The sequence below is a fragment of the Diceros bicornis genome, chromosome 7 (genome assembly GCF_020826845.1).
Source record: "Diceros bicornis minor isolate mBicDic1 chromosome 7, mDicBic1.mat.cur, whole genome shotgun sequence".
NCBI classification, from domain to species: Eukaryota; Metazoa; Chordata; class Mammalia; order Perissodactyla; family Rhinocerotidae; genus Diceros; species Diceros bicornis.
The window spans coordinates 14,245,140-14,271,889 of NC_080746.1; the positions used below are offsets into that span (position 1 = coordinate 14,245,140).

Genomic DNA, 26,750 nt, shown 5'->3' on the forward strand with positions numbered 1-26,750 from the left:
ACCATGTGGTTCCAGCTCACTCTATTTTTTTTCCTCTCTCTTTCTTCACTCCTTTTTCTTTCCAAACAGGGAAAAGTGTTCCACGAAGCGGTAGCGCCTTTCCGCCTCGCCTTTTCCTCCCTGAACCTGGTCCCCGCTCCGGTCCGGGCGCGAGTTGGTGGGGGCGAGCGCCGGCAGCCCCTCTGCGCCGGGGAGCGCGGGGCGCGGGAACCCGGGCGCGGGGCGCGGGGGCGACTCCCGCGCCGGCACATGGCCGCAAGCACCCCGCGCGCACCCCGAGGCGCCGCGCCCAGCTCGCCGAAGGTCCGTCGGCTGCGCCCGGCCGCCCCGGAGCCAGGCAGCGGCTGAGCGGGGAAGTGCCCGCGTCCGGGGATCGGGATGACCCTCCTCCTCTTCCTCTGGCTAGGTGAGTGCCTTGGGGAGGGCGGGAGATCGGATGGCCCCGGGCGAACACTGTCCTGCGTCTGGGCCAGGACACTGGCTCTGAACGGTTGTTCCCGCAGCCCCTGGAGTGAGCCGGACTCTTCTGTCCCTGCCTCGCGGCTACGGTGGAGCACATCTGGCAGCCGAGGGCCGCCCAGTCGGCCATCGGAAACATCTCACACATCTGGGCCCTGAAGCAAGCTTGGGGGTGGGGGTGTTTCCTGGTCGAGTTTGTCCGTGAACCGTTGGATGTGGAGGGTCCTTTTGGGGGTGGGGTTCAGCTTCAGGAGTGTCTGGGGAAACTGGAGAACTGCGGGATGGAAGGTTTATTCAGGAATTTTTGTGCCAGGTTCCTGAGGGTAGGGGGAGCTTTTTTGTTTCAAACAGGCGTCTCGAGGGCTCAGATTAGAAACAGATGTGTTGAAGAGTAAGACGAAGGGAATGGAGAAAGAGACGGGGGGGGGGGGGGGGGGGGGCAAAGGGCAGAGAACCAGGAGCACTAGGAAGATGCAAACACACAAAGACTCAGGGAAGGAAGGAGAGGGAAAAGGGAAAGGTTGGGAGAGAGAGAAAAGAGGAGAAAAATTTGAAGCAGAAGAGTAAGACTGAGGAGATTGAGCAAAGCGAGTGTGAAGAAGACAGAAAAAAACGGAGTGGAAGAGAAGAACCAGAGAGAAAGAGGTTCTGGGACAGAGAAGAGCCCTCCCGTGTGTCCCTCTGGCCTCAGAGGCCATAAGGCACAGACTGACTTGGGCTGGAAGCAGGTTTGCAGGACGGGGCAGGACTGTACGCATCAAGGATGTATGTGGGCAGGAGACGGCAGGAGGGAGACTGAAAATATCTGAGGCACCAGAGGCAGGGAAGGCAGACGGCAGAGCTGAAGAAAAGTCAGGATATGCACCAGGAAAGCGCCGGGTCCACCCAGAGACCAGACCAAAAGTTAGCCAGAGTTCAGGAAGCCAAAGAACTAGCCGGGTGTGGTAGAGTGAGTGCTTTCTTGGACACCAGGCCTCTGAGGACTAGTCCCAGTTTTGAACTGACTAGCTGGGTGACCTTGGACAACATACTCACTGTCCAGGCTTCAGTTTCCTTAGCTCCAAAACAAGAAAACTAGATGGCTCCTAAGTCTCTTCTAGCTCTGACAGCCTAGAACACCAGGAGTTTGAGAGGGCCTGACATCTAGAAAAAACCCCAAACAAAAGTGAAGAGGCACTAGAAAGTCACCCTGACATAGATGTCTAGAGCTCTCTGTCTTTTTTTTTGAAACCTTACAAACTGACTAGGCCATATGCATGCGTGTCTAGGGCAGCCTCAGGCCAACAACCACCACCCAGGTTATAGGAATAGAAGAGATGGACTAGCTGAAACTATTGCTCAAGTAGGGCAGTTGGGAAGCCACTATTTTCTAAGCTCTTTTAGAGACTAGCCAAGTATTGCAATACTACCCCTGTGCACAGCTGGCATATCTGGATGGCACCTTTGTCACCTTTACTGGCTTCTACCCCTAAACTGCCAATCACCAGATGTTCAGTAGACTCACTTCAGAGCTGCCTTATTAAAATCAACTAGAATTCATTAAGTACTTATTATGCTGAGCACATTATATGTACTATCTTAACTTATTAATTCTTCACACCAACCCTCTTGGCTACCCACTATTATTATCCCCATTTTACAGATGAAGAAATCAAGGTGTAAAGAGGTCAGATAACTTGCTCAAGGCCAGAAGCTCATAATTAGCAGAAATGGGCTTCCAATGTAAGTTGGCTGCCTCCAGAGATTGCTCACTAAACCGCCAGGTATACAGCCTTCCGTCACTACAGAAGGGCTCTTAAAGATGTCCTCTGTAGCAAAGTCGTTTAGTCCTCTTCATCGAGCCTGAGATGTTAGTGTGATCTGCCCTACAGGAGGGGCCTGGGGAAGGGAAACAAAACGAAATGGTTTTGAGCACCTGCTCTATATTCAGCAGCGTTTGGGTACAGTTTACAGTGAAAAGTGGAAATTGACTTTGGCCCACGTGGCCAGTTGGAATCAGCTGGCCTCGATGACGGCTGTCCTTTTAGTGCATGAGATAGCGGAACTGACCAAGGCAGGGATCAAAAGATGTTATTGATTCACTGGCCCTTCTTTACTGTGTAATCATTCCTCTGGTGAGAAAATAACCTGTTGGGTTGATACTCTGTCTTTTCATAGAAGCTCCTTCTCATGATTTCTTTCTCGGTTCTGTCTTTATAACATCGTCACAAACTAAAGCCATGTAGAAGAGAAAAAGTGGACTACTGACTCAGAATTCTGCACAACTGGATGTTCATCATTCATACCTACTATTAAGCTGTTGCCACATCTATGCCTTTGTCAGACAGACTCAGACTCATGACATCCCAGCTCTAAGTTGAATAAACTGTACAAGTAAGAAGTCACAGGAGATGAACTCTGCTCAGGACAAGGGACAAGGCAGGAGACTTGAGATGAGGCTGGTGAACCAGAGACAGGCATCTGAGGGGAGCAACACTGAAGGAACCCCTCTATGACTGACACTCTGCAAGGGTCAGAAGCCCTTGGGGGAAGCGCTTCTGTGGGCTGAATTCCCTTGTTTGCACAGTGGTTTTGAGCTGTGATATGCCCGGGCACTTTTTAGCAAAGCCAGAAAAAAAACTCCAGAGTTGCCTGAATCCTAAAATCATCTACTGTTCCGTTAAAGGAACAGTTCCAGGGCTGCTTTTGATCACTGCTGTCATGATTTCTGGCCTCTTTTTTCTAGAGAATGCACAGTATTGAAAGGGAGTCGGGAGGGCTAAGAGTTCATAGTCTGAACAAGGATAGACCAGTTGACTCCTTGCTTTCTAGACCTGCCAGTGAGTGAAATCAAATGCCCCGCCTCGCTGATGTGAAGGAAGAAGTAATGCTGTGAGCCCCATGGAGGAGAGAGAAGGGAGACTATGGACTCCCCAGCCCCAGCCCCTCCTCTGACGCCCCTCCTCCCCTGATGCTTAGGTCCTCCTTATTCCACCTGAACTTCTGTAACGGCTGCCACATTGGTCTCCTGCCTGAACTCTCTCTTCCCCATCCTACACACTGCTCTCAGAGTCACCTTGTGAGGCACCTGGTATAATGCAAAGAATCTGAATTAGGAATCTGGCAAGCTCTCTGGGCTCTTGTTCTGACTCCCTTGTCTGTAAAATGGGGATGAATTCAAAATTTATGTAATTCTGTGATCTTACTCCTTTCTTCCATAAACCTTTAGTAGTCCTCATGGCTTCTAATATTGAGTACAAACACTTCATTCTCATATTAAAAATTTTGCACAATACCCTCTCCTCCTTGCCCTCAGATAACTCTCCAGGGAACCTAGATTACTTCCTGTGCCCTGAACGTGCCCCAGGCTTCTTTCTGGCTCTGTGCTTTTGTTTATGATAATCCCTCCCCTAAAATGCCCTCTTACTCTCTGCCCCTGCAGATCAAAATCTCTTTTGCTTGCCAAGTCTCACCTCAAAAAACACTTCCTCCATACGCCCGTCCCTGATTCCACCAACAGAATATGCTCTTTCCTTCCTTCCTTTGAATCTTGGTAGCCTTTCTATTATGCTAGTTTGTGTTATAGTGATCTGAATGCTTATCTAATACCCCAATCAGAGTGTAAGCTCCATGCTGTCAGGGACAGTGTCTCATTCACCTGTGTACCACTTTCCGTATCTTGCATAAACTAAAACTTTGTGAACTATTTGTTATGAGAATTGAACTTTTGAAACATTTGGAACATTTAAGGTCAAGAAAGCTGAAAGATTTGGAGGAGTCTTACTCTTTGACAGTGGACGACACAATTGTGAGCCCAGTTTTACCTCAGTTTGCCTTTGTGCTTCCTTGTCCGTTAATGCAAATAAGACCAGTACTATTTTTCAAGAATTATATGTAGAACATTACATGGACAGGGACCAGATAATATATTTGTTATACAAACATATTTTTCTATATCAAGTGTGTTATACCAGATTAACAATAGACTTGTTCATCGAAACTTCTGCCAGGATGGGGAAGGAACTTTGTTACCCAGGATATAAGTTTGAGGAAGGCTTGATGCATAGTCCATTGGTCCGAAGTATAATGACAGGTCTCAGTAGGATTCCATGTCTTTCCCTCATTTTCTCACATTAATGATGATGGTCATAATAACGATACATTCCCAGTAGGCTCATATCTTGTCTCATCCTATTTTTGTCTTGTGCTCAGCTGGGCAGTATACACATGAGTATATTTCATGAATGTACCTAATGATGATGAACTACACAGACATTTTTCAAAAGTAGAGTCAAAGATTGTCAGAACTGAGGACACGCTAAGAGACTATCTAAATAAATGGTTCTCAAATTTTTGAGTACCAGACCTCTCTGAGAATCCGATGAGAACCATGAATCCACTTCTTAGAAAAAGACACATATACATCAAATTTTGCCTATAACTTCTAGGGGTTCATTGACTTCCTGATACCCTTCCTTGGAACCCAAGTACATCCTTAATCTAAACCTTCCCCTTCTTTTATGATGAAGGAACCAAAGTTCAGAGAGATTTGGCTAAAGTTAAACAGCTAGTAGAAGGGCCAAGACTAGAACCCTAAATCCATGATCTGTCCTGTCACACATTCTTGAAATAGAAAATGTCTCTCCCTCCTTTTCAGCTCATGTAGTTAAGCTCCAAGATCACAGTTGCTCTTCAGTTAAATGAACTAAATGCTGAATAATTGGCATTGGTTTTTATATTGAGAAATTGCCTGAAAAATAGGGCAGATGTCGTAACATTTCAATTTAGCCATCGTAACTGGAAATCTGGGAAACTTCTAGAGTGCCTTGTATAATGTCTGATGTGTTCAGGAAAAGGGGACTATACCCAGAGTCCCAAAGATGTGGGTGTGTGCCTACAAGGAATAGAACGGGAAATCAATAGCTCTAGCTCCTTCATAATTTTACTGTGTTATTCTGGACAAGTCATACCACTCTGAGCCTCAGTTTCTTTCACTATAAATGAGATTATTAGACTAGGGTTATCTCTAATTTTCCTTATACCACTAACATTCTCCAGTTTTTTTTAATTCTGAGAATTCGCCAGCTGGTCTAGATGTGGTTGTGATCAGGAACACATGGGTGTTACTATCCTTATCTGATTTTTTTCAGGCACTGCTCACTTATGGCAATTGGTAGCATATGGTTATAAATCCAGAAGGGCCAACTACCTAATGTGAAGAGAGCAGTAGTGACTCCAGCCTGGAACTCACTGTGGCACTGTTAGCCAGGGGGCATCATTCAAGATCAGGGTGGGTGGCCAGAGACCTCTGCCCAGAAAGTTTAGTAACTGAAATACTCACCAAAAGGACCTCATCCTAAGCAGTTACCTACAAAGCAGCCCCAAGCATGGACACCCAGGATAGACTTCTCTGTAGAGGGTCTATTGTGTGAAACTATTTGCAAGCATTAAGCATTTTCTTCAATTTTTAAAATTAAGGCATAATTTACATATAATAAAGTACATCCATTAAGTGGACAGCTTAATGGGTTCCTTGCATGGATTTGAACTTGTGGTTGGGTTTTGAAATATGAATTGTATATTATTAGCTCACTTGTAGTACCCGAGAGAGGATTATATGGGTAGGATTATTATGACAGTATAATTCATTTCTAACATTGTATATGGTTTAGCAGTTTACGAAGTATAGTAACATACCTTAGCTCATCCTCAAATCAGACTTTGAGAGTAAATATCATTATTATGCCATTTTATGGATAAAGAAACTGAGGCTTAGAGAAATAAAGTATGTTTCTCAAGATTACCCTGTTAGTAAACAGCTGAGCCAGGACACCAACCCAGCACTTTGGATTCCAAAGACCATTTGCTTTCCGTTTACCAGGAGGCAATTCTGAAATCAAGGCTTCTGTGTCAGCAAGAAGAGAGGGTCAAGCTGAAGCAGAGGCTTCGTTTATGGGATGCTGAACAACAAATGCCACAGTGGAAAATCCAGTTAGAAGATTTATTACCCACCCCCTCCCCCACTTCGTTCAAGTAATTAAGAAACGGTTTGTTTGGGTTGATGACTGTTGTTTATAACCCGGAATTACTACATATATCGTACATGGATTACTAGTTCCTTCTAATTAATCAGAAGACTCTTGTAGTACTCACCGTTGTTGTTATGGAGACCTTGCCCTGCTTTTGGGTCAGATGCCTGAGCTCCCCTGATTAGCACACAGTCCTGAGGCTGTGCATGGTGAAGGTGTATGATTGGCTATGACTTGCCCTATATGTTGCTTTTTCTGGTTAAATTCCTGTTTTCAGCAGTTTTGACTTCTTTGTCCCCCCCCCAACACATACACACAAAAAGAATGCAGACTGTCCAAAAAAAAAAATTCTGGTTATCTGAGCTTCCTAACTGTCTGGAATCTAGAAATATAAAAGGTTATTTCCTTTGGCACCATATAGACCAAAATGGGGAAGAATGTGCAAATCAAACAACCTTTATTTTGTTAGTGGCCGTCTGTTGGATCTCTGCGTGTGCAGCCTCAGCCAAAGTCTGGTGGTGATAAGACTGAAGGCTGCTTTGTTTCACTAGAAGGCAGGGGGAAGCTGTCTCTTTGTGCCCATACTGAGGAGAGAAAATGGGCGACCATCTTCAGAATGGTTCCCCAGTTGGTGTGGAATATCAGAGGTTTTTCTGAAGTGAAGCAGCAAAGGGGATCTGGAGAGTTCAGGTCACGAGAGGGACAGAGAAGAAAGGAGAAGAGCAGGAGGGAGAGGAGGAAGAGGAAGGCATAGAAATAGCAACAGTGGAGGATGAAAAAGCTAAGCTAAAACCATTGACCGCCTGGGGTTTACAGAGCAGCTTCCCTGAGCTCATTCTAGTTCATGGATGCGGCAGCAGCTCCTTCATCTCCCGTTAGGATCTTCTTTAGTACTCACATGTGTACTATAACATTTTCTACTTCATTCACATTCTCACTCTCAAAACAATTACAGAAGGGAGGCGCCTTCTGTAGTACGCCCTGGGCTAGGCTCTCAGACTCCAGTAATACAAAAGGCACAGTTTCTACCATCTAAGAACTCAGCCGAGTGGGGAAGACATATTCATCAACAAGGAATGACAGCTGTATGAGAGTGCTGTAATCCAGGAAAGTACCAAGGTTTCTAGGAGTCCCAAGGAGGAAGCAACTTAATTACGTGCTGTCTTGTGAGATAGGGCATTTCTTCTCAGGTAGGTCTTCAGGGACTGTGTCTGATAGTCCTCTATCCCTCACAGCACTTGCACATTAGTGAGACTGGTGCTAAATAAACAGCTGGTGGGTTGATGGATCACCCCCATCATCATCAGAAAGTATAGATTAAGTGGTGTATGTCCTTGGCACTGAGCCAGGTGCTTCCTGGTGGGATTGAATCTCTCTATGTCCTTGCCTACTTAAAAGTTATGGTCTCATTCTTCATCACAACCTGCCAGCTACACAGCTACCTCTATTTCCTCATCCCTCATGGGATGTTAAAAAAAAAAAAAAGAGAGAGAGAAAGAAATATATCAATGAATTTGGATCTCTTAATTAAGAATGGTGGTCTATTCACCCAAGGTTTTAATGGTCTTCCTCCGCATGGAACGTGATTAGGATCAAGCAAAGAAGAAACTTTCTGTTCCAGAAGAAATTCATTGTATTGAACAGAGACTCAACCCCTGACATAGTCTTACTTCTTTTCCTGTTCAGAGGTGAGGGTGGGAGGATCAAATCCTGGAAAGGGAATTGCTTTGTGACTTCATTGTTTAAATTTAGGTTTGGGTTTGTGGGGATCGTTCAGACTTGGAGCAATAAGCCTTCTAACCGAGCTTCTGTCACTTCTCATTACTTCCAGTGACAGTTCCAATTATTTCCAGTCACTCTTCAAGGGAAGAGCGGGGGAAGGCGAATAAGGCTTCCATGCGGACCATGTAAGAGCACAGCCCCCGGGGTCCTCAGACCTCCGCTTTGGAGCCCGGGTCGGCCACTCCATAATTGTGTGACCTTGGGCGGGTTACTTCACCTTCCTGACCTTAGTTCTCATAGGTTTGTTGTGAGAATTAAATGAGGCAATGCACATCAAGAATTTTAACACCCTGCTTGGTACATAATACACCGTGAACAAATGGCTGTCGTTATTACCATGAGCATCCTTGCTGGGAGAGGCTCAGCCCGTGGATATCTGGAGGGTCTGCGTGAAGTCAGCAGAGACCAGGCCAGCAGGGCCAGCCTTGGAGCTCCAGCCACTGCTGCTCCTCCCCCCTGGAAACGAGCTCCCAGATGTCCTTCGGGGAATGTCATCCTGCTCCAGGACCCAAGAGGCACACAGACCCTGTCTATGCCCCAGCTATCTGCAGCTGCTCTGGGAGACTAACTTTCTGTGCTGTTTAGCCCCAGGCAAGAGGTGCCCTTCCTTACGCTGCTTGGCGTACTGTCGGCAGGTTGCTGGAACGACACCACAGCATGCAGACCCTCTTTTCCCAGGCTCCCCTCTGTACTACATGCTCCCGAACACCTGGGCAAATACTGGGTGGTTCATTTCTGCTTTCCATGTCAAGGAATGTTATACTGAGCACCTACTGTGTACTAGGGACTTTCATCCAAGTAATTCCTTGTATCCTCACAACAACCTGTGAGGCAAGTGTTATTAGCCCTATCTTACAGGTTAAAAAAGTGAGACTGAAGAGGTAAGGTGTTCCGTCCTAGGCTGTACAGGAAAACAGGAGATTGGAGCTGAGTGTGCCTTCTGCTTCAGCACTGATCTGGGGAGGACAGGAATGAAGAGATAGATGGATAACATACATATAGTGATGCACAGACGGGGGCCACTCGGGGACCAGGATCCACCTGGTCTTGGAGGATTTGGCCTACCAAGGAAGTGCAAGTCCCTGCATTCTCCACTTTTCAGGCAGTCATTTGTCCTGACCAAAATTAGACTCCAATGAACCCAACGCCCACATTCAAGATGTGTTGAATTATATTCCTTTTTAAATTTGGGAGAAAAGGAAAACCTCAAGGTGAGAAGAAAAATGTCTGTTTTTTTCCACTGACCTGAACAGCAAAGAGTGTGATTTCCCTCCTCACTAAGGAGGGCTAAACGGAGTGTCCCAGATTTCTGCAGACCTAGAATTCCCACCCAGAGTGCACTCTTGGGCCAGGCAGGTAGAGTCTGGGTTTCCAGGGAAGGCCTGGTCTCTGTCTGCTTTCCTCTGGGGGAGTTCCGGCCCCCACCCGGCTCCAGCCAATAGCGAGGGGCAGTGGGCTCTGGCCTTCCCTCCTCTCCACCCTCAAAGGAGGAGAGCTGGAAACGGGGCCACCTCTCCACAGCCACCTTCTCTGCTCCACTGCCTCTCACCCCCTGTTCTCAGAGTCCTGCAGCTCCCCAGGCCCTGAGGAGTCCAGGTGACAGTCCCACACATGGCTGTCACTTAGCCTGACCTTCTCTTTGCTCTCTCTCTCTCTCTTTCTCTCGGCCCAATATGGCCTGCTCTCAGATCTGGCACTTAATGAGAGAGAGACAGAGGGAGAGACAGAGAGACAGAGACAGAGAGAAAGAGAGAGGAAACACATACGTACCCACAGAGACAGAAAAGAGAAGAAAGTGTGAACTCTGTGAAGCTCTTCTCTCATGTGTTGCTTCTTTTTCTTCCTGTCCCCACTCCCACCTCTCCAAATTCACAGCCCACAACTTCTGCACAGAGCCCCCTCCTGAAAGGTTTTGCTCTCAACTGAGTCTAAGCTACTGGTGGTGTCTGCCCCCCAGTCTGCCCTCAGGCCTCACACCTCTCTTCAACACCTCCATACGTTGATCTCACATTTCCCTTTGCCTCTTCACATCTCCTTGACCAGCGCCCATCCATCCTTCAAGACCACGGGTCCACTATCATCTCATCAGCAAAGGCTTCCCTGGTTCTCCCAGGCAGAGAGCTCTGCTCGCCCATCTGTACTCCCATGGCACATGGCACTTTACAGTGGAATAGCTATGTCACATTACAGTATAGTCTGGGGTTCTCTGTCTTTCCTGTGTGATTGCGAGCAGGGGACAGTATCGTAGTGTCTGTAATCCCAGGCCCAGGGGCTGGTACATGTTAGATACTTGGATAACGGATAAATGAGTGAACAAATGAACAAATTATGCATGAACAAGTTAGTGAATGTAAAGTGTAAGCTTATAAAAGAAAGAATGTCACCCCTTCCTAGGGTATCTTTAATGGGGATTCTTCATCATCCAAAAGACCCCAAAGAGGAAATGGTAATTTTAGGCACGGAACAGAAGAGGGTGGAAATATTTGCAGGTAGAGGGGCCTGTCCAACAGGCCTCAAAACCCTCCCACCTGGGAGTTCAGCCCACTTGCTCCCTGAACAGGACGGACTCCCAAGTGTTGCAAGGGGAGGTTAGAGCTGTGCTGTGAGCAGGTCCATGGGTGGGGGGGGTGACATGACATCCTGAAACCCTTTGCTCTAGATCTGGTCGTGGGAAGCTTGTAGCAGTTCCGCCCTTCTAGACTTCAGTGATTTCTTTTCTATGTAATAATTTTTAGGGCATGTGGCTTCTTTTTCCAGCATATTCTGAACTTTAGCCTCATTAGTGGACAAAGCCAGCCAGCCATGCGGACCGATTTCTTTCTGGCCCTTCTCAGGTCCTCTGGGGGTGAACGACAAGTCATGTATGGGTCATTAGCCAGTGCGGTGGCCTCTTCCCAGGCACATGGAGTTAAAGGTCCTCTTCCTCTTCTGTCTTGGTGGATTCACCCTGCATATCACTAACTCTACTGAGACATCACTGAGGCAGGGCGAGCAGAGGAAACACAAGTCAGTCAATGATTACAGAAAGTGTTGGTGGGATTTAAAAAATATTATTTCCAGGCTTAGTGCTTATGCATATGTCAGCTCATTTAGTCTTCATGACAGCATTGTGAGGCAGATATTGTCAGCCTCCATTTTACAGAAAAGGACCAGAGAGGTTAAGACATTTTCCTGATGTTACACAGCTAGGTGGTAGCAGAATCAAAACGAGAAGCCAGGTCTTCTGGCTCCCAAATCATTGCTCGACCCGCTCCTCCACATGACCCTGAGCCCCCTTATGAGTGGCAGCAGCACCACAGCTCTCAGCAGGCCTGTTCGCTGGCTTCCCTCTTCTGTTGTCTCATCGCCTCTCCAGCTCCCTGAGTGGACATTGAATGAGCTTCCTTTGAAAGATCGTTGCCAGATACTGCTGCTCTCTACTCTGGGAAGGCTTGAGATTTGTTTAATATGTACAGTATCCAACCATCCTGATTTGCCTAGAACTGAGAGGTTTCTCAGGACAGGATTTTCAGTGCTAAAACCAGAACAGTCCTGAGAAAACCATTTGACTGGTCACCCCAGCAGTAGAATATCTTACCACTCAAAGTGTGATCCTCAGCCTAGCAGCAGTGGTCTCACAGGGAGCTTGTTAGAAATGCAGAATCCCAGGCCCCACCCCAGACCCACTGAACCAGAATCTCCCCCCAACCCCACCCTAGAACATAAGAAACATCTGAGAAGCTCTAGAGCCGGACCTAAGGTGCCTTTGACAGGAGCTGGGGAAATAGAAGACTTGCACCTGAATTAGCTCACCTGGAAAAAGCTTTGCTATCACCCCGGGTGATGTGCATTGACCTACAAGACTTAGTTTTATAGGCTGAGGAAGAAAGGAGTTACCCGTCTCATATTTGACCCAATTGGCTGGAGGGTGTCTTGATGCTATATGGGCATGAAGTGATTAATGGTTAAGCTCTTCTGTCTATCCTTGAAATGATGATGTTCTTATAAAGGCTCTGAAGTTTCCTGCAATCACTGGCCCTCTTCCTGGGGAGAAGCTGGAGCTGTCAGGAGCAGACAGCAAATTAACCAGAGTGTGTGCAAAGACAGCAGCAGGCCATACTCTTGGGGCCTGGAGACTCAGACACGTGAAATAAAAGCACAGAGGACAAAGCATATAATAGAGCCATGCTTGGAAAATAGTAGATTCTCCAATGTCATTTGCTGAAGGAATAATGAAGCTGTAAGAGCAGTATTCCAAACCTCCAGGTTTTCCTGGTTGAGGCCTGGCTCCTCATCATAGGAACCTAACCCCGCTTTGCAAACACGTCGTCAGTGGTTACCCAGCCTATCCTTCCCCATGGCGATCCCTGCGCGGACATAAATAGAAGTCATCGAATCTGCTCCAGGTGAGGAGGGGTTGGCCAGCTCCTCATATGTTTCATCAACTTCTCTAGGCCTTGGCTTACGTCAGAGTAGAGCTGGGTCAAGCAGTTGTTCAAGTTGTTCACCTTTAAATGATGGTGTTGTGTCACCTCTTGTTAATCTTTTTGCTCTAAAACTTGATTGTCAGATGTTAAACAGGCATCAGGCAAGGCAGAAAAAGACATTTGTATTTCTGGGACTGCAGAGCAGCCTCAAATGAAAGAAGCATAACCCACATTTGTCAACTTTCTCTCTCTTCCCAGTCACATGCCCGGCAGGAACTCCAAAATAAGGGCAGCCCAAGGGAGGGAGTGACAGGCAGGCCTGGAGACGAATGTGTTCATCCGTTCAGTTAGAGCTGTTTCAGACAAAGCTGATTTCCACTGTGATATTAATCCTACCCCGACACCAAGAAATCAAACCATCCCTTTTCTCCTAATAGGTCTCCGAATGAGGTTGGTTTTATGACAATTTCTCTGCGTGTGTTGTTTCCCTGGGATCTCCAAGGGCTTGGTTGTGGGTGGATTTTATAAGAAGATGCAGATTTCCGTTATGGAGCAACTCCTGTGTGCTGGGTACTGTGGGTGGAGATGGAGCCATACATGACCCAAGACCCTGCTCATCACAGTCTGGTGAGGGACCAGACAGAGGAAAAAGGAAATGGTGAAAGATGTCAGCCAGGATGTAATTAAATGCCAAAATGTTTGGTACAGACAGGAAGTGAAATGGGAGTTTTGGAAAAGGATCGTCATTAAGGTGTAAGATCTTACTTTAACTCACAGTGGAGCAAGAGTGTGTGTAATGAAATGAATACACAATGACTTGAGGGCATTGCGTCAGGGCGTGGGTGAGGGGGCAGGAGCGTGGAGACACAGAGCCTGGGGCATAGGAACGGGGTGGGGGTACGCGGGCGGGGTGGAGCGGGTTGTGCTATAGTTGTTCAGTCTCACTCTAGAAATAACACATTCATAGTTTACAGCCAGTTTGGGGACCTACCGTAGTCGGTGTTAAGTGACCTTGGGCATCTCACTCTCTGGGCCTCACCCCGCACCAGGAAAGGTTGAAACGGAGAATTTCTAGGTCCTTCCCGCTCTGCAGATAGAGGGCTCTGCCCAGTGATTGCTCCTGTTCTTCCCGCTGCAGGCAGTGGGAGCTGATGCGCGCACCTGCGCCCCTTCAGCTCCTCCCCGCCCCTGCAGGCTCCCGGGCCACTGCTCTGGCTCTGCCCCTAGGGCTTTCCCTTGCACTTAGAGTAGACCCCAGGAAGTCTGGCCCTGCCCAAGCCTCTGCCCCTGAAGATGCCAAAGTCGCTCCTGTGCCGGGGTGTTTGCACTTGTTTCTCCCTCGCCCTAGAATGCTCTTTCCCTCCTCTTTGCAAGGCTGGCTCATTGCCTTCCAGGTTTCAGTGCAAATATTGCCTCCGTGAGACCTTTCCTGAGCCCCACCCAACCTACCCTCTAACTAGAGCCTCTGCCTGGTCACCCTCACATTACCCTGTTATATTTTCTCCCTAACGTTTATCACAATCTGAAATATTCTTTTACCTCTGTTCACGCACTTGTCTATTGTCTGTTTCTGTAAGAGCCTGGACTTTGTCTATATCGTTGACTCTGTATCCTCAGTGCTTAGAACAGTGCCTGACGCAGAGATAGATGCTCGATAAAGACATGATGAATAAAATGTATGCTCTGTTCTGTAAGGCATGCAGAGCAACAGAGAAATTCATAAATGAAAGAAGTCACTTTATGAGCCCTGATTATGTGTCAAGCTCTTTGTATACATTATTGCTGTTTAAGCCTCGCAACAACTCTACAGAGGAGGTACCGGAATGTTACAGAGGGCACGTCCTTGCGGAAGGTTACACACCTGGTAATCCGCAGACCCCGACGTTGCACTCAAGCAGTCTGACTTTAAAGCTGGTGCCATAAGATAATATGCTATTCAAGGCATCTAAGCCAGTGCTTCTCAGACCTTAAGGTGCTTATGGATCCCCTGGGGATCCTGTTAAAATGCCAGATATGATTTAGTAGGTCTGGGGTGGAGCCCGAGAGTCCTTGTTTCCAACAAGTTCCCAGCCAATACTGCTGGCCCACGGAAACTACCTCTCAGGAAGGATGAGTGAGATGGAGGGAGAGAAACTGAGGCTCACAGAGGTTAGGTGGCTTTTCTTAGATTATATAGCTAGTTAATGGCGGCAGAGCTGGGACTCTAGCCCAGTGTCCTGGCTTCCAGCCCAAAGCTCTTTCAAAAGCTCAGCAACCCCAAGGATTTTAAAGTAAACGCACATCTTGAAAGACCATTTGCAGGAATATAGCCCCCTGAGTTAGAGATTGCAAAAGGGACCCATGATACTGGCCTATGCCCCTGCCTATGTCCCTGTGTACCTCACGGCCAGGGTACCTGGTTGCTGCTGGGCTTCCCATGACAGGGCATGACAGTTCTTGTTTTGAGAGACAAGAGAGCTTCTCCCAGAATTTTCAGACCTCCTCCTAGCACAGACACTCAGGTGTGTGACTCCAGCGTCCCCACTGCCACTCTCACTGCCTCATGGAAAGAAAGTGCCCTTACCTTGGGCTTACCAGGTTCCCTCTGGCCGCTATAGTGTTTGCCATTACAGTATTTATGATAATGCATCAGCTCATGTGTGCAGCCTCCATCTTTCCCCAGCCTTCCCTATTCACGGAAGATTACATGTCAACCTGTTGAAAACTTTTACAAGTCTGTCTGTTCCCCCTCTACCCAGCCGAAATCCTTTCTGGAAGATGATCATCCATCCTCCATTTGAGCAACAGGAAGCTCAATACTTGCAAAGCGTCCTCTCCACTCTAAGACAGCTCTTACCGCTGAAAAGGACTTTCGACTCTGAGCTGGAGTTGCCTTCCCTGGAAACTGCCACCAACGGAGGCTACAAAGATTAGTAGCTGCCATAATCACCTTAAAGTAAAGGGTGATGTTACTCCAACTTATAAAGTGATGTTTTAAAAACATTCATCAGTGATAGGCCCTGTGCTAGACATTTCCATATACCCTTCCCCTCATGTAATACAACCACACCCTGAAGCACGTAGTATGACCCCCACTTTACAAATATGGAAATGGAGGCCCAGAGGGAGGGATTTAAGTGACTTGCCCCAAGACAGACGGCCAATAAGCTTCAGAGACAATGTCATTTCTGCTACATCGTAGCCACATATCCTCTCTCTACCCAAAAGCCCTGTGGGTAGTTGAAGAAAGTCTTTTCACGTTTTTGTCTCATCCTGCTCTTCTCTTCTACAAACCAAACACTCCTGTTTCCTTTAACCTTTCTCCTCAGTTATCATAATAATCAGGATAACCATCATTAACTGAAGTCATGTTATGTGCCAGGCACCCAAATGTAGACTGAATTAATCTCCATCAGAACCCTAAGAGATCTCCATTTTATAGATGAGCAAAATGCTGAAACTCAGGGAATTTGTCTGATGTCACTCATTTAGTAAGTGACAGAAAGCAAGGATTTGAGCCCGGTCTCTTAGATTGTGAAAATGAGAAAATTGCTGGAGTGAAGGGAGGGAATGAGGACGGCAGGAATCCGAGTGAGAAATGATGCAAACTTGGATGGTCTCCCGTTTTAACTCTATTGTGTTGGCAGGCTTGGCCCCCCTACAGAATAACTCAGCACTAGACAGGGCCTTCAGGAGCCTAATCTGTGCAGGGGCGTAGGGCCTTGAGTTATTGAGGATATTGTTATCAAGCGGGTTATTTGACGCCAATTCTGGGTACTTAAAAAAACCCCAGCTTTATTGAGATATAATTGCCATCCAGTAAACTGTACATATTTAAGGTGTACAATTTGTTAAGTTTTGGCATATGTATATGCTCATGAAACCATCACCTCAATCAAGATATTTTAAATATATGTCATAAATCCAAAAGGATGGCTTCCCTAGTGATGAATTTTTGAGGTTCTGATCTTCATGGAGGGGCCAGTAGAAGGACCCAGGAAGGCTGGAAACCCATCTCCAATCCCTGGACAGCCTTGGGGAAGGTTTAGACCTGAGGTGCAGCTGTAATCCAGATTTGTAGGCCCCTTCAGCCTCCCTCTGCTTCTAGATTTCTGTATTATTTTGTAGTTGTCTAATCTATTTTGAACTTGAGGCCAGGGCCTACATTTCCAGCCCTGTTTCACTTCTGATTCCCATGAACCTGCCATTTGGGTTCAAGATAAATTGACCATCAAGCTCTTGGGGCCGAAAAATGAAGTAAAGTGAAACGAAGTGGGGCTGGTCCTCCAGCTCAGGGGCCCCTCTTTTCAGAGTTCTCCATTCAGCAAGGATGAGGTGACCCATCAGAGCCTCCAAGAGGATACCCAGGAGACAGGAGGCACAGGCCCACTTCCCATCTTCCCAGCTGCCCCCTTTTCCCTCACGCTGCTTCCTGAAACCCCCTCCCCAAATACGCATTGCATCAAAGGGAGGAAAAACACCCCCAAAGTAGTGAGGATTTTTGGAAGGACTCTGAATGCAAAGACAGAGGCTTGCTCCAGGATAGCTAAATGGCTTAAATACCATCTTTATCAAAGACCTTCCTCAGTCCCCTCAGTTGAAGTAACCTCTGTCTGCTCTAAACTCCCATAAACATTCCATTATGTCACCAATCACCTTCTACCCTTTGGGATATAATTAATCACACACATATCTTCTTTCTCTTTCTGGTCTGTAAGCTCTCTGAAGGTTTGCTCCTTCTTTGCTTCCCCTGCAGTGTCTAACCCATAGTACTCAACAGTACTTGTTGAACAAATGAATGAATGACTCATCTTGTCCTAAACCTCCGGGAAGGGCTGTGTCTCTCTGCAATGAGCAGGGCTCAGAGCTGAGCATAGCGTTACCCTGGGTGTCTCTCACACCAGATGTCACACATGAAGTATTAGTATATTACATCCAAAATGGTGATTCTCACTTGTATGATATAAACAGAGTCAAGGAGATATACACACTGTCTTCTTTACATACACTGTTAATTCTCAGCTAAGGTGAGGCCTGGCTTGACAGGCTTGGCTCATGGAAGGAAATGGACTGCTGTCACTGGTGAGGCTGTCTCTTGGGAGATGGGAGACACAGCTCCCATGTCCAGTGGTTCCAGCAGGTGCAAATGAGCCAGGAGAGAATGGGTAGTTGAAGTGGGAGAGAATAGTTCCGAGCAAGATTGGTGGTGGGGGGGGGAGCAGTACTCAGTGACTAGGGTTCCATTTGCTCAATCTTGACCTAAGAAAGAAGTCTACAGAATCATGGTGCCTTTGGGCCACCAGTCTAACTCTTCTTCCAGAGATAGCCATTCCTTGTGGACAAATGTGGAAAGGCCCAAGAGGTTAAGGTTCCTCGGGTCACTCAAAAAACAACCCATTTAGACAATATTTGATTTGGGGTATAGGCATGCCTAGATTAGTGTTTCTCAGACTTTTAGATTGCAGGGACCAGTAAAATTTCAAAAATAAATTTGGGCCCACTTTTTAAATGTTGCTGACTATAGATATTCAACAAAAATACAAACTATCATCCTGCTGTTAAAATTTTTCCTAAAAAGAAATGGCATTTCAACCACAACAATAATAATAACAAAAAGACAGTTGACAACCATACCTGAACAGCTCTCTGTCTACAACAGCTAACATCTACTGAGTGCTAACTGTATGCCAGGCACCATTCTAAGTACTTTACCATTATCTCATTTCACACCATACATATTACATTGTCTATATTTTTTCTTGCCTATGAAGCTATGAAAATTTCATCATGGACCAGTGGCACCAAATTATACCCTGGAGTTAGAGAATCACCGGATGAGAGAACTTCTTGAGGTACCTTGCAGCTCTAGGAGTCAAAACTATGAACCGTAAAGTTTCCACCTGATGCAGAGGCCAGGACGTGATCCTTCAGAGTCAGCTCTTTATGCAGGATCCAGATGATAAACTTCTTCCTCTGAAGTTTTCTTTGATATTAGGACCCACTGAGTTCTGTTTCCAGCTGCAACCGAGACTCACAAGCTTGCAGTCTTTATCAATAAATGCAATGGCCCAAGTAAATCATAATCCAGCCAAAGCTAAAATGCTTCCAACTACATTTTTGGATCATGAAAGATGAAGGAAAAGCCACCACTTTTGCAAGATAGAGCCTTTTCCCCCTTTTCCCTGCCTGTGCTTTCAAAAGCTTAACATCCTACTATCGTGTTTCACAGTGAACACAAACCAGATGGCTTAAGCCAAGGGAAAAAATGCTGGGTTGAGTAACGGGGAATGAATTAAATAACAATCATTTAAACAATCATTTAAAAAAAAAAATCCTAAGTATTTCCTAATGTCTAGATTAAAGGAAATTCATGGGGGCCTGAAATAGAAAGAGAATATAAAGGACCTTAGGATGCTGCCTCTCGGCAGAAGGGCCTTCTTCAGAAGATGGACAGGCCAGCAAGGTCATCCACTGCAAAGTCTCCCCCGAGACCAGACACGTCTTCAAAAGGAGGAAGCAAGTGGGAGGCACTGTTATTTATTTTTTCAGTGCTTAACAAATCAGCTCAAGGAGACCCAATGTCAGGCCTAGATGTGAAATCTTACATTTCAGGAGATAGCCGTTTAGTGTCCGGATGGAAAAGGAGCCAAATTCAGCATGTGATTTAAGTCTAGATGATCTTTCCTTGTGTCATCGCTTCCTCTTAACCATATGCTTCCCTGAATAGGAAAGGAGACAATTGGAACTTCCTATTATGCATAGTAGGCAACAAAAATTTTTCAAACTACTTCCTATTTCCAAAGAACTGGATTTGGAGGGAAATAGAGGAAGCTTCCTTTTTCTGAGGAAGCGTATTATAGTAGATAGAGCATTTAAGAAAGTGTACGAAGAGCTGACTCTGAAGGACAAGTCCTGGCCTCTCCATCCTGAAGGGGGAAAGCTTCAGGTTCATAGAAGTTTAGACTCGTAGAGCTGGAATTTTTAAAATCTCAGAGAGAGGGGAGCCCTGGATAGCTCCCTTTTCTATCAGCTATGTGACCTTAGGTAAGGTAAGTCACTTATCCCTGAGCCTCACTTTCCTTATCTGCAGAATGAGGATACTAACTCCCATCTTGCCAAGGAGGAAGGTAAGGCTCTTAGAGATTCAGAAACTTGGCCAATGTTACAACCTAGTCCTGTCTATATGTTGTTGCAAAGCCTGTGCTGTTTTCCCTAACCACACCAAGATGAGATCATATGCATTAAAATGTTTGTAATGAGCCAGGCACTGTGCAATCAGTCCCTCGTGGTTATTAGGCACAGACTTCCATCTGGCGTATACAAACAGACGTGTCGGCCCACATCTACATTCATGGAAGACTGCTTTACAAATACCAGCAAGTTTGTGGTCTGACTAGCATGAGAACACTTTAGGAATAACAGGAGAGAACCAGGGACTCTCCCAGAAATCCAGGCTATGCAGCGGCTCCAGCCATAGGAAAAGCAGTCCTAGATGGTGGACAATTGCTCGTGCTCTGACCAACACCAGCACTGATCTTCCCAGCCTGAGTGACACATGGCTCACTCTGGGATGACCCTAGTCCTAACCATCCTGTCCCAGAAATGAGTTCTTTCTAAGAGGTTAAAGCTAACCATGTCTGCTGTTATGGATCATTATTCTGGGGAAGTCTGGGAAAAGAGAGGGTTGGCTTTGGGGAAATGATAAAGAGGAGAGGGAAGCTCCTGATTGGTACCCAAAGGTGCAAGGAGTGACATGTCCTGCACCCTGGAAAGATGTCACCAAAACAGTGAAGAGGAAGACTGTAGCCCTTTTAGAACATCCCTCCAGGAATGCTCACACATTATTAGTGGGGATGCCTTCAGAATAGGGTAAAAACCTCCCTCTGTAGGAGGGGCTGGACACTGTCCTCCTTGGAGACTGGAAGGTGGACAAGGTGAGCCCCGCCAGCCCTTGGCTTCAGTGTGTCGTCCTAGGAAACAGGATGGGAAGCTCCACTTTCTCCCAGATCCCAATGTGATTCTGCTATAGGCCCGGGCAGGTTTCCATGTCAGCTGCACTTCCAAACCCAGATCTGCAATTTGAACCTAAAGCCCTGCGGACAAAGAAGACTGTGTTAAGAGGAGGGCCAGTTGCTCACAGAGCCCAGCAGGGCTCTTGTCTCCACAACACTCATTAGCATCTTAAGTTCACATAAATATATATGAGGCCTGTGGATTACCCTGGGAGTTCTGGAGGCCCTCACAGCCAAAGCAAAATCTCTCCCTCTTTGCACCTCCTCCTGGGCCTTCGGACCCCAGCTGCCTCTGGGGAGCCCAGTGTTGTGAGGCTATTCCCCAGCAGGGGCCCGACAGCTCATTCTCAGGGTGCAAAAAGACACTTGATCATTTAGGGGAGCAGCGCTGTTCTGCTCCCCTCCTCATGGTGGTCCAGGGTCTCTGAAAACTAGAGATTTCTCCACTGTCCCTCTCATAGCCCCAATAATGGAGACTCGAAGGCAAAGTGAATCCGTTGCGTGGATGCAGCATAGCCTCCTGCGAACCCCAGACTGGATGCTGCAAAACTCGGGGCTGAGGGATATGAGGACACTTGGGGCTTCTTGTTCTTAAACGACTCCCAATCTAATGGAATATACAAAATAGAGAAGGAAAATCAAAAAGTGGAAACCGGAGACACAGCACCAACCTCAGAGAAATGTAAATGAGAACTTAATTAGAAGTATATGAACCTTGTAAATTCCACGGAGAGGGGGCAGGACAAGAACAAAATGCTGCTGGATCTCAGAGGACTTCTTGGAGGAGGTGAATTTTGACAGGAAAAGGATGGAGTTGGGAAGGGTAGTGACTATAGGACAGGGACAGCTGATCGGTTTGCCCTGTCTTCCTCCCAGGGGCACTGCAGGGCAATTGGAGTGGCAAGAAGATAAGCAGCTCCAGAGGTTCTCAGACTCCCAAGAACAGCCCGTCTCATTCCAAAGTAACTAGCCCAACCACCGCAATTGTTTCTGAGCCTGGAAGGAAAGGAGGGCTTTCAGAGAATAGCCATGAAATGAAGCCAGTTAAATCTCGATGTATACGGAGAGACTGTGTGGGCGGCTGATCCTTGGTGCTTTCTGGCTGAGGCTGGAGTGCCCTGGCCCCAGCTTCGGGGTGTGGTGCTGCTCCCCTGGCTAGAAACATGACCCTCCCTCTGCAGCTTGCTCTGTGAAAAAAGCCCACGTATCACTTAGTGGACTAGAGGAGGGCAGAGGATGAAGTGGAAAGAGGAAATTAGGGTGGCCGATTTCCAAGCTCTGACAGCATTTTCAGCTCAGATTCTTTGGAAGAGGTTTCCCCAGTCCCACTTCCTTGGCTGACCTTGGCCAACTGGCGTCCCTTAGTCGGTGTAAGAGCAGGCGTTCTGCTTTCCGACACATCTTTCACCCTAGGTAGTCTGTCCGTCTTTCTTCCCTGGGCCTGATAAGAGAGCCCAAACTCTTCCTTTGCTTCTCATGGAACGCGATCATCTTCCCCCATCTGCAACAGCCTTCTCTGGGACGGGGAAGGAGGCGGATTTCTCAACTAGGGAGGAGCTCCCCTTCCCCTGAGATCGTCAACTTGAAGTCACAGAAGGTTACGTTGGAAGGATCCTTGGAGGTCAATAATTTCAACTCCTACTGCAAGCCCAGAGTAAGGAGGTGACTTCTTCAGAGCTGGGGCTGTAATCCGTGGTCATCTCCTTGTCACTCTGGTAGAGGTGGCACAGAATGGAGGTACAACAGAGTCTCTGCAATCAAACCAGCCTGGCTTTCCACTCCATCTTTCTGACCTGAAGGCAATGAAACCTTGAATAAGTTATTGAACTTCTCTGAGTGTTTCCTCAGCCACCAAAAAACAAAAAAGAAAGAAAAAAAGATAATAATAATACTACCTCTTCGTAGGATGAGTGGATGAGCTATAGGATTATTGGTAATAATGGCTATCACTTATTGAGTACTTATTCTATGCCAGGTGCCATGCTGAGCACTATATGCGTATTACCCCAAAGTACCTAGTGCCCTGCCCGGCACACAGTCACGTTCACTGTAATTATTACTACACACAGACCCAAACAATCGGTGCTCCTCATGGACGTGTCTCACCTTTGGCAGCAGACTTCTGAGATGACGAAACTCCTACAGTTCTCAGTTTCTACAAGTCAGGAAGACCCACAGGCAGGAGAGTAGTTCACGTTCCATCTGAGCAGTGACTTGTGACCTGCTCCCCAGCGCCGGGGAAAGGTCACCAGCCTTCTAGTCCAAACACAGCCTGCTCTCATCTTGTTTAAACAAGGCCAGGGAGGCAGGCAGGCGGTCTGTGGTTGGGGAGGAAGAAACAAGGGCTGTTTGGGATTCCATGTAGACTCTGGGCTATTGAAGCTGTCAGGCTGATACACAAGCTCTGTCAGGCTTGTAGCTCTTGGCATTCTGGCCGCTTCCCCCTGATGACCATTTATAGTCAATCCCGCTGAAGCGCATGTAGTCCTGGAGTTGGGCAAAAGTGATGAAGCTGGAGGAGAGGCACCTGGCCTTGGGGAGGCAGGCAGTAACTACTAGAAACCTCCCTACCTGCAAACACTACGAATTTCCCAGAACTTGGGCTCAACTGCTCCCCCTTCAGGCCTGCGATGTAAGAGCAAGCCAGTGCCAAAGGGAGGTTGGAGGGTGGAAGCAATGAAAGATCATGGCGACAATCATGAATTTTTAGTGGAGTTTTAATGTAGGACAAGACCATATGGTTTTGTGGTAGGCGATTCAGTCCCTAGGCCCTTAGAATTATTCTTTTATTTTCCCTTGAAATGTAATTCAAGACCCTTTTATGCATATTGGAATTCACAAACCTTTAACAGAGCTTGGGAAAGGGAAAGACAGCTTGATAGCATCCACAGTCCATTCTGGTCGTTGACCTCTGGCAAGTTCTGCCTCTTTGCATCATTGTGATCTCCATGGTATCTTCTTGAGAGAGGGCACTAGATTACATGGTTCCTGGGTAGACTCTGTGCTCTCTTAATGCCTAGGATGATGAAAGATTAAGAAGAGGGTTTGGAAACAGTCCTGCAGACAGGCTTAGGTAAAAAGAACACTGTCCTCAAAGCCAGCTGGATGAATTGCTAGCATGTCAGTCAGCAAACTACAAATAATGATGATAAAAGGAGAAGGCTTGTGGATGCCGAAGCCACAGGAAAACAATACTTTGAGGTGGTCGCCGTGGGCCTGCATGCACCTGCAGGAATGCAGAATAATAATGTCCTTGTTAACCATGAGAGGGACATCTGGGTGTTGGTGGGGGAGGGATGGGCAGAGGCAGGGGATGGACAAGGAGCATTAATATTGACATGCTAGGTACCAGATACTGGGTTGGAAGCTTTATACACACTATACACTATTTTATTTTTAATGTTCATAATCTTGAAAGTATAGTTTCATTCTTATTTTACAGATGAAGAAACTAAGGCTCACAGAGGCCAAGTAAATTGCTCAAGCTTTCAGATTTAGCATATAGTGGAGCTAGGATTCAAACTTCTTTCTACTCTGTCAGGCTGCTTTTAGCAGGTATCCCAAGGTTAGTTGCCTGCTCAGAACACTCCCACTGCGGGGGTGGCCAGAGATGGTCCTATGTCCTCCGGAGGCCAGGTTACAGACCAGAAGTTGCTACAGTAGATATGAGGATCCTCCCACCAGGCTCGTATAACTGGAGAAGCTGTCTCCAGTCTGAAGAGGTGTCTGTTTTTATCAGAAGAACAGCCTGTCCCCTGCACAGTGTGGAATGACACTATCAAAATGTCATTTTTCTGGTTTCTTTTTCTAGAACTTTATAGAAATCATGACTCTTCTGTTATGACATCCTTTCCTCCTTGGCCAAATGAAAACATACTTGATTATGTTACAACATTCTTTGGTTAGTTTCAAATCCGAGGATTCTGAGGTCCCTTTTATTAACTTTATGAGTTTATTATCACATTTTAGAAACCTTTTAGTGCAAACTACAAATTCTTTCATTCATCCAAATTTATGGAGCACTTACTGTATGTCTGACACTGGGTCAATACTGGGAACAGGAGAAGGACTAAACTTGTCTCCTCCCATGCGAGACAGATGCATAAGCAAGTGCAATGTAATGATATGTGCCAAAGCATCATGATGTTTAAAGCACCATACGGATATCTACTCTCACTCGACTGGTTTTTCATTCACTAAAAAAAAAATGAGTTCATCATAAGGCCCTATGTTAACTATTGGGAAAACCAAGAAGAGTCTACTGGGGGAGACAGATGAATAAATAGATAAATTATCTGGTACAAAAGAGGTAAAAATTTATAACAAATAAGGGCAGTTTGGGGTAAACATATTACTGTTGATTTACATAGAAGTAAATTATTTAGTGCTTTATCTGGAACAGAGCAAGCACTCAATAAATGGTAGTATATGTTGTTATCATCGTTATTGTTGTTGGCAAACACTCGGTGCATTTATTTGGATTTTTTCATATAAAACAAAATCTGGGCAATATTGTTATATCTTCATTTAACAGAGAAAATTTTACACAGTATGATTTAAGTGGCTCCACCATAAAATGAGTTGGAATAAAAATTAAAAAATTAAGCAAACACTCTGGCTCACAACATATCCCTCTAGCTGTGAGCCCCTGAACCCCCAAGGTGGCCATTACTCTGGTCCTCTCAGCCTCAACACAAACTGATTCTGACTCGACCTCCAAGGCCTTATGATCCAATCCTCAAAACATCTGACGTTATCTTAGAATGTTCTTCCCCAATTCCCTACCTTCAGTAGGTGGCCAGGTCCTGGTAACCAGGGGTTCTCTAACTTTACTGTGTGAAAAATGCAGATTCTTGTTAAAATGCAGATTCTGATTCACTGGGGGTCTAGAGTGGGGCCTGAGGTCCTGCCTTTCTAATGAGCTCCCAGGTGCTGCTGGTGCTGCTGGTCCCAGGACCACACTTTGAGTAGCGAGCTGTCCATCATCACTCCAAAGCCTCCTTTCAACTACCCTCCCTCCTCTTGCTCCTGCCATCCGCAGCTCAGGCCATCCGAACTCCTCCTTAGGTTAGACCCAAGCTCCCAAGTGGTCTGCCTCCTATATTCTCTACTTCTACTCCACCCTACATGCTTCTGCTACATTCATCTTCCTGAAATATAACCTCCCTCATGTTACTCCCCTGCTGTGATACCTTCAGTGTCTCCCTACTACCACAAACTGGACACAGATTCTCCAACTGAAGTTAAGCCCCTCTAAGATTTAGCCTCAGCTTTTTTGTTGTGAGAAATCTCACGATTCCCGTTGATTTCTCCTCCCCTTTATCTCCATTGCTCTTTACCTAGGGGACTTGTGGATACTCTTCCTTCCACTGATGCTCCTTCCGGCTTCCAGCTGTGTCTCTAATCTCAGCACCCACACCCTCTCGCTCCTTCAAGGCATGGGCACCCACTTCACAGCCAGAAATGATCTTGAAACTACCATAGCTCTTTGCCCACATAGGGTTATTTATGTGCACTTTTATCTTCCCTTGTGGCTCCTTCATCTGTCTTGGCAAACCCCATAGCACCTCTCACGGGGCCTTGCTCCCAGAAAGCCGTCAATTAATTCATCCCAGGTGCCTGAAAGATCTGTCTCCCAGTTCCTTTTAATGGGACTGTTTTTGTGTTATTTGTTTCTGTGTTAGATGTGTTTTAACATTGTAAACCACCTCAAATCCTTTTTGAAAATTAGTGAGCTATAAATCATAGATAATCAGTTGCAAGAGGAGACACCCAGGAAATGTCTGTTAAATGAAGCAATGGATGCTTTCTTCAGGGCTGAGTAAAGAGCAGGTTGCTGTCTGCTCTTCCCACTCCATCCTGCCTCTGGCCCTTTTGCTCCCCTGTCCCTGAAAAGGTCCTCCTGCAGCCCTCTGGAATCCTGCTCAGCTCTAAGACGCAGGGTGAGCTCCAGCTCCTCCAGGAGCTTCCCCCAGACAGAGCTGTTCCGAGGCATTCAGTAGTGTTTGGTTTAATACCGTCCACTAAACTGTGAGCTCCTTCATGTCAGAGGCCATGCTCTCTGCATCCCTGCATCACCCATATTACCAGCCCAGTGGTTCCCA

At 46.6% G+C, this 26,750-nt stretch overlaps 1 protein-coding gene across 1 annotated transcript in view; it reads left to right on the plus strand.

Annotated features, from left to right (window-relative positions):
• Window positions 1-59: 59 nt before the first annotated feature.
• The window catches only part of CLMP (CXADR like membrane protein), an 84,278-nt gene continuing 57,587 nt past the window's right edge, over window positions 60-26,750 (plus strand). Inside the window, exon 1 of the mRNA XM_058544977.1 lies at window positions 60-406. Within this exon, the coding sequence (XP_058400960.1) occupies window positions 379-406 (28 nt within the window). The 5' untranslated portion in view covers window positions 60-378. The remainder of the gene's footprint in view (window positions 407-26,750) is intronic.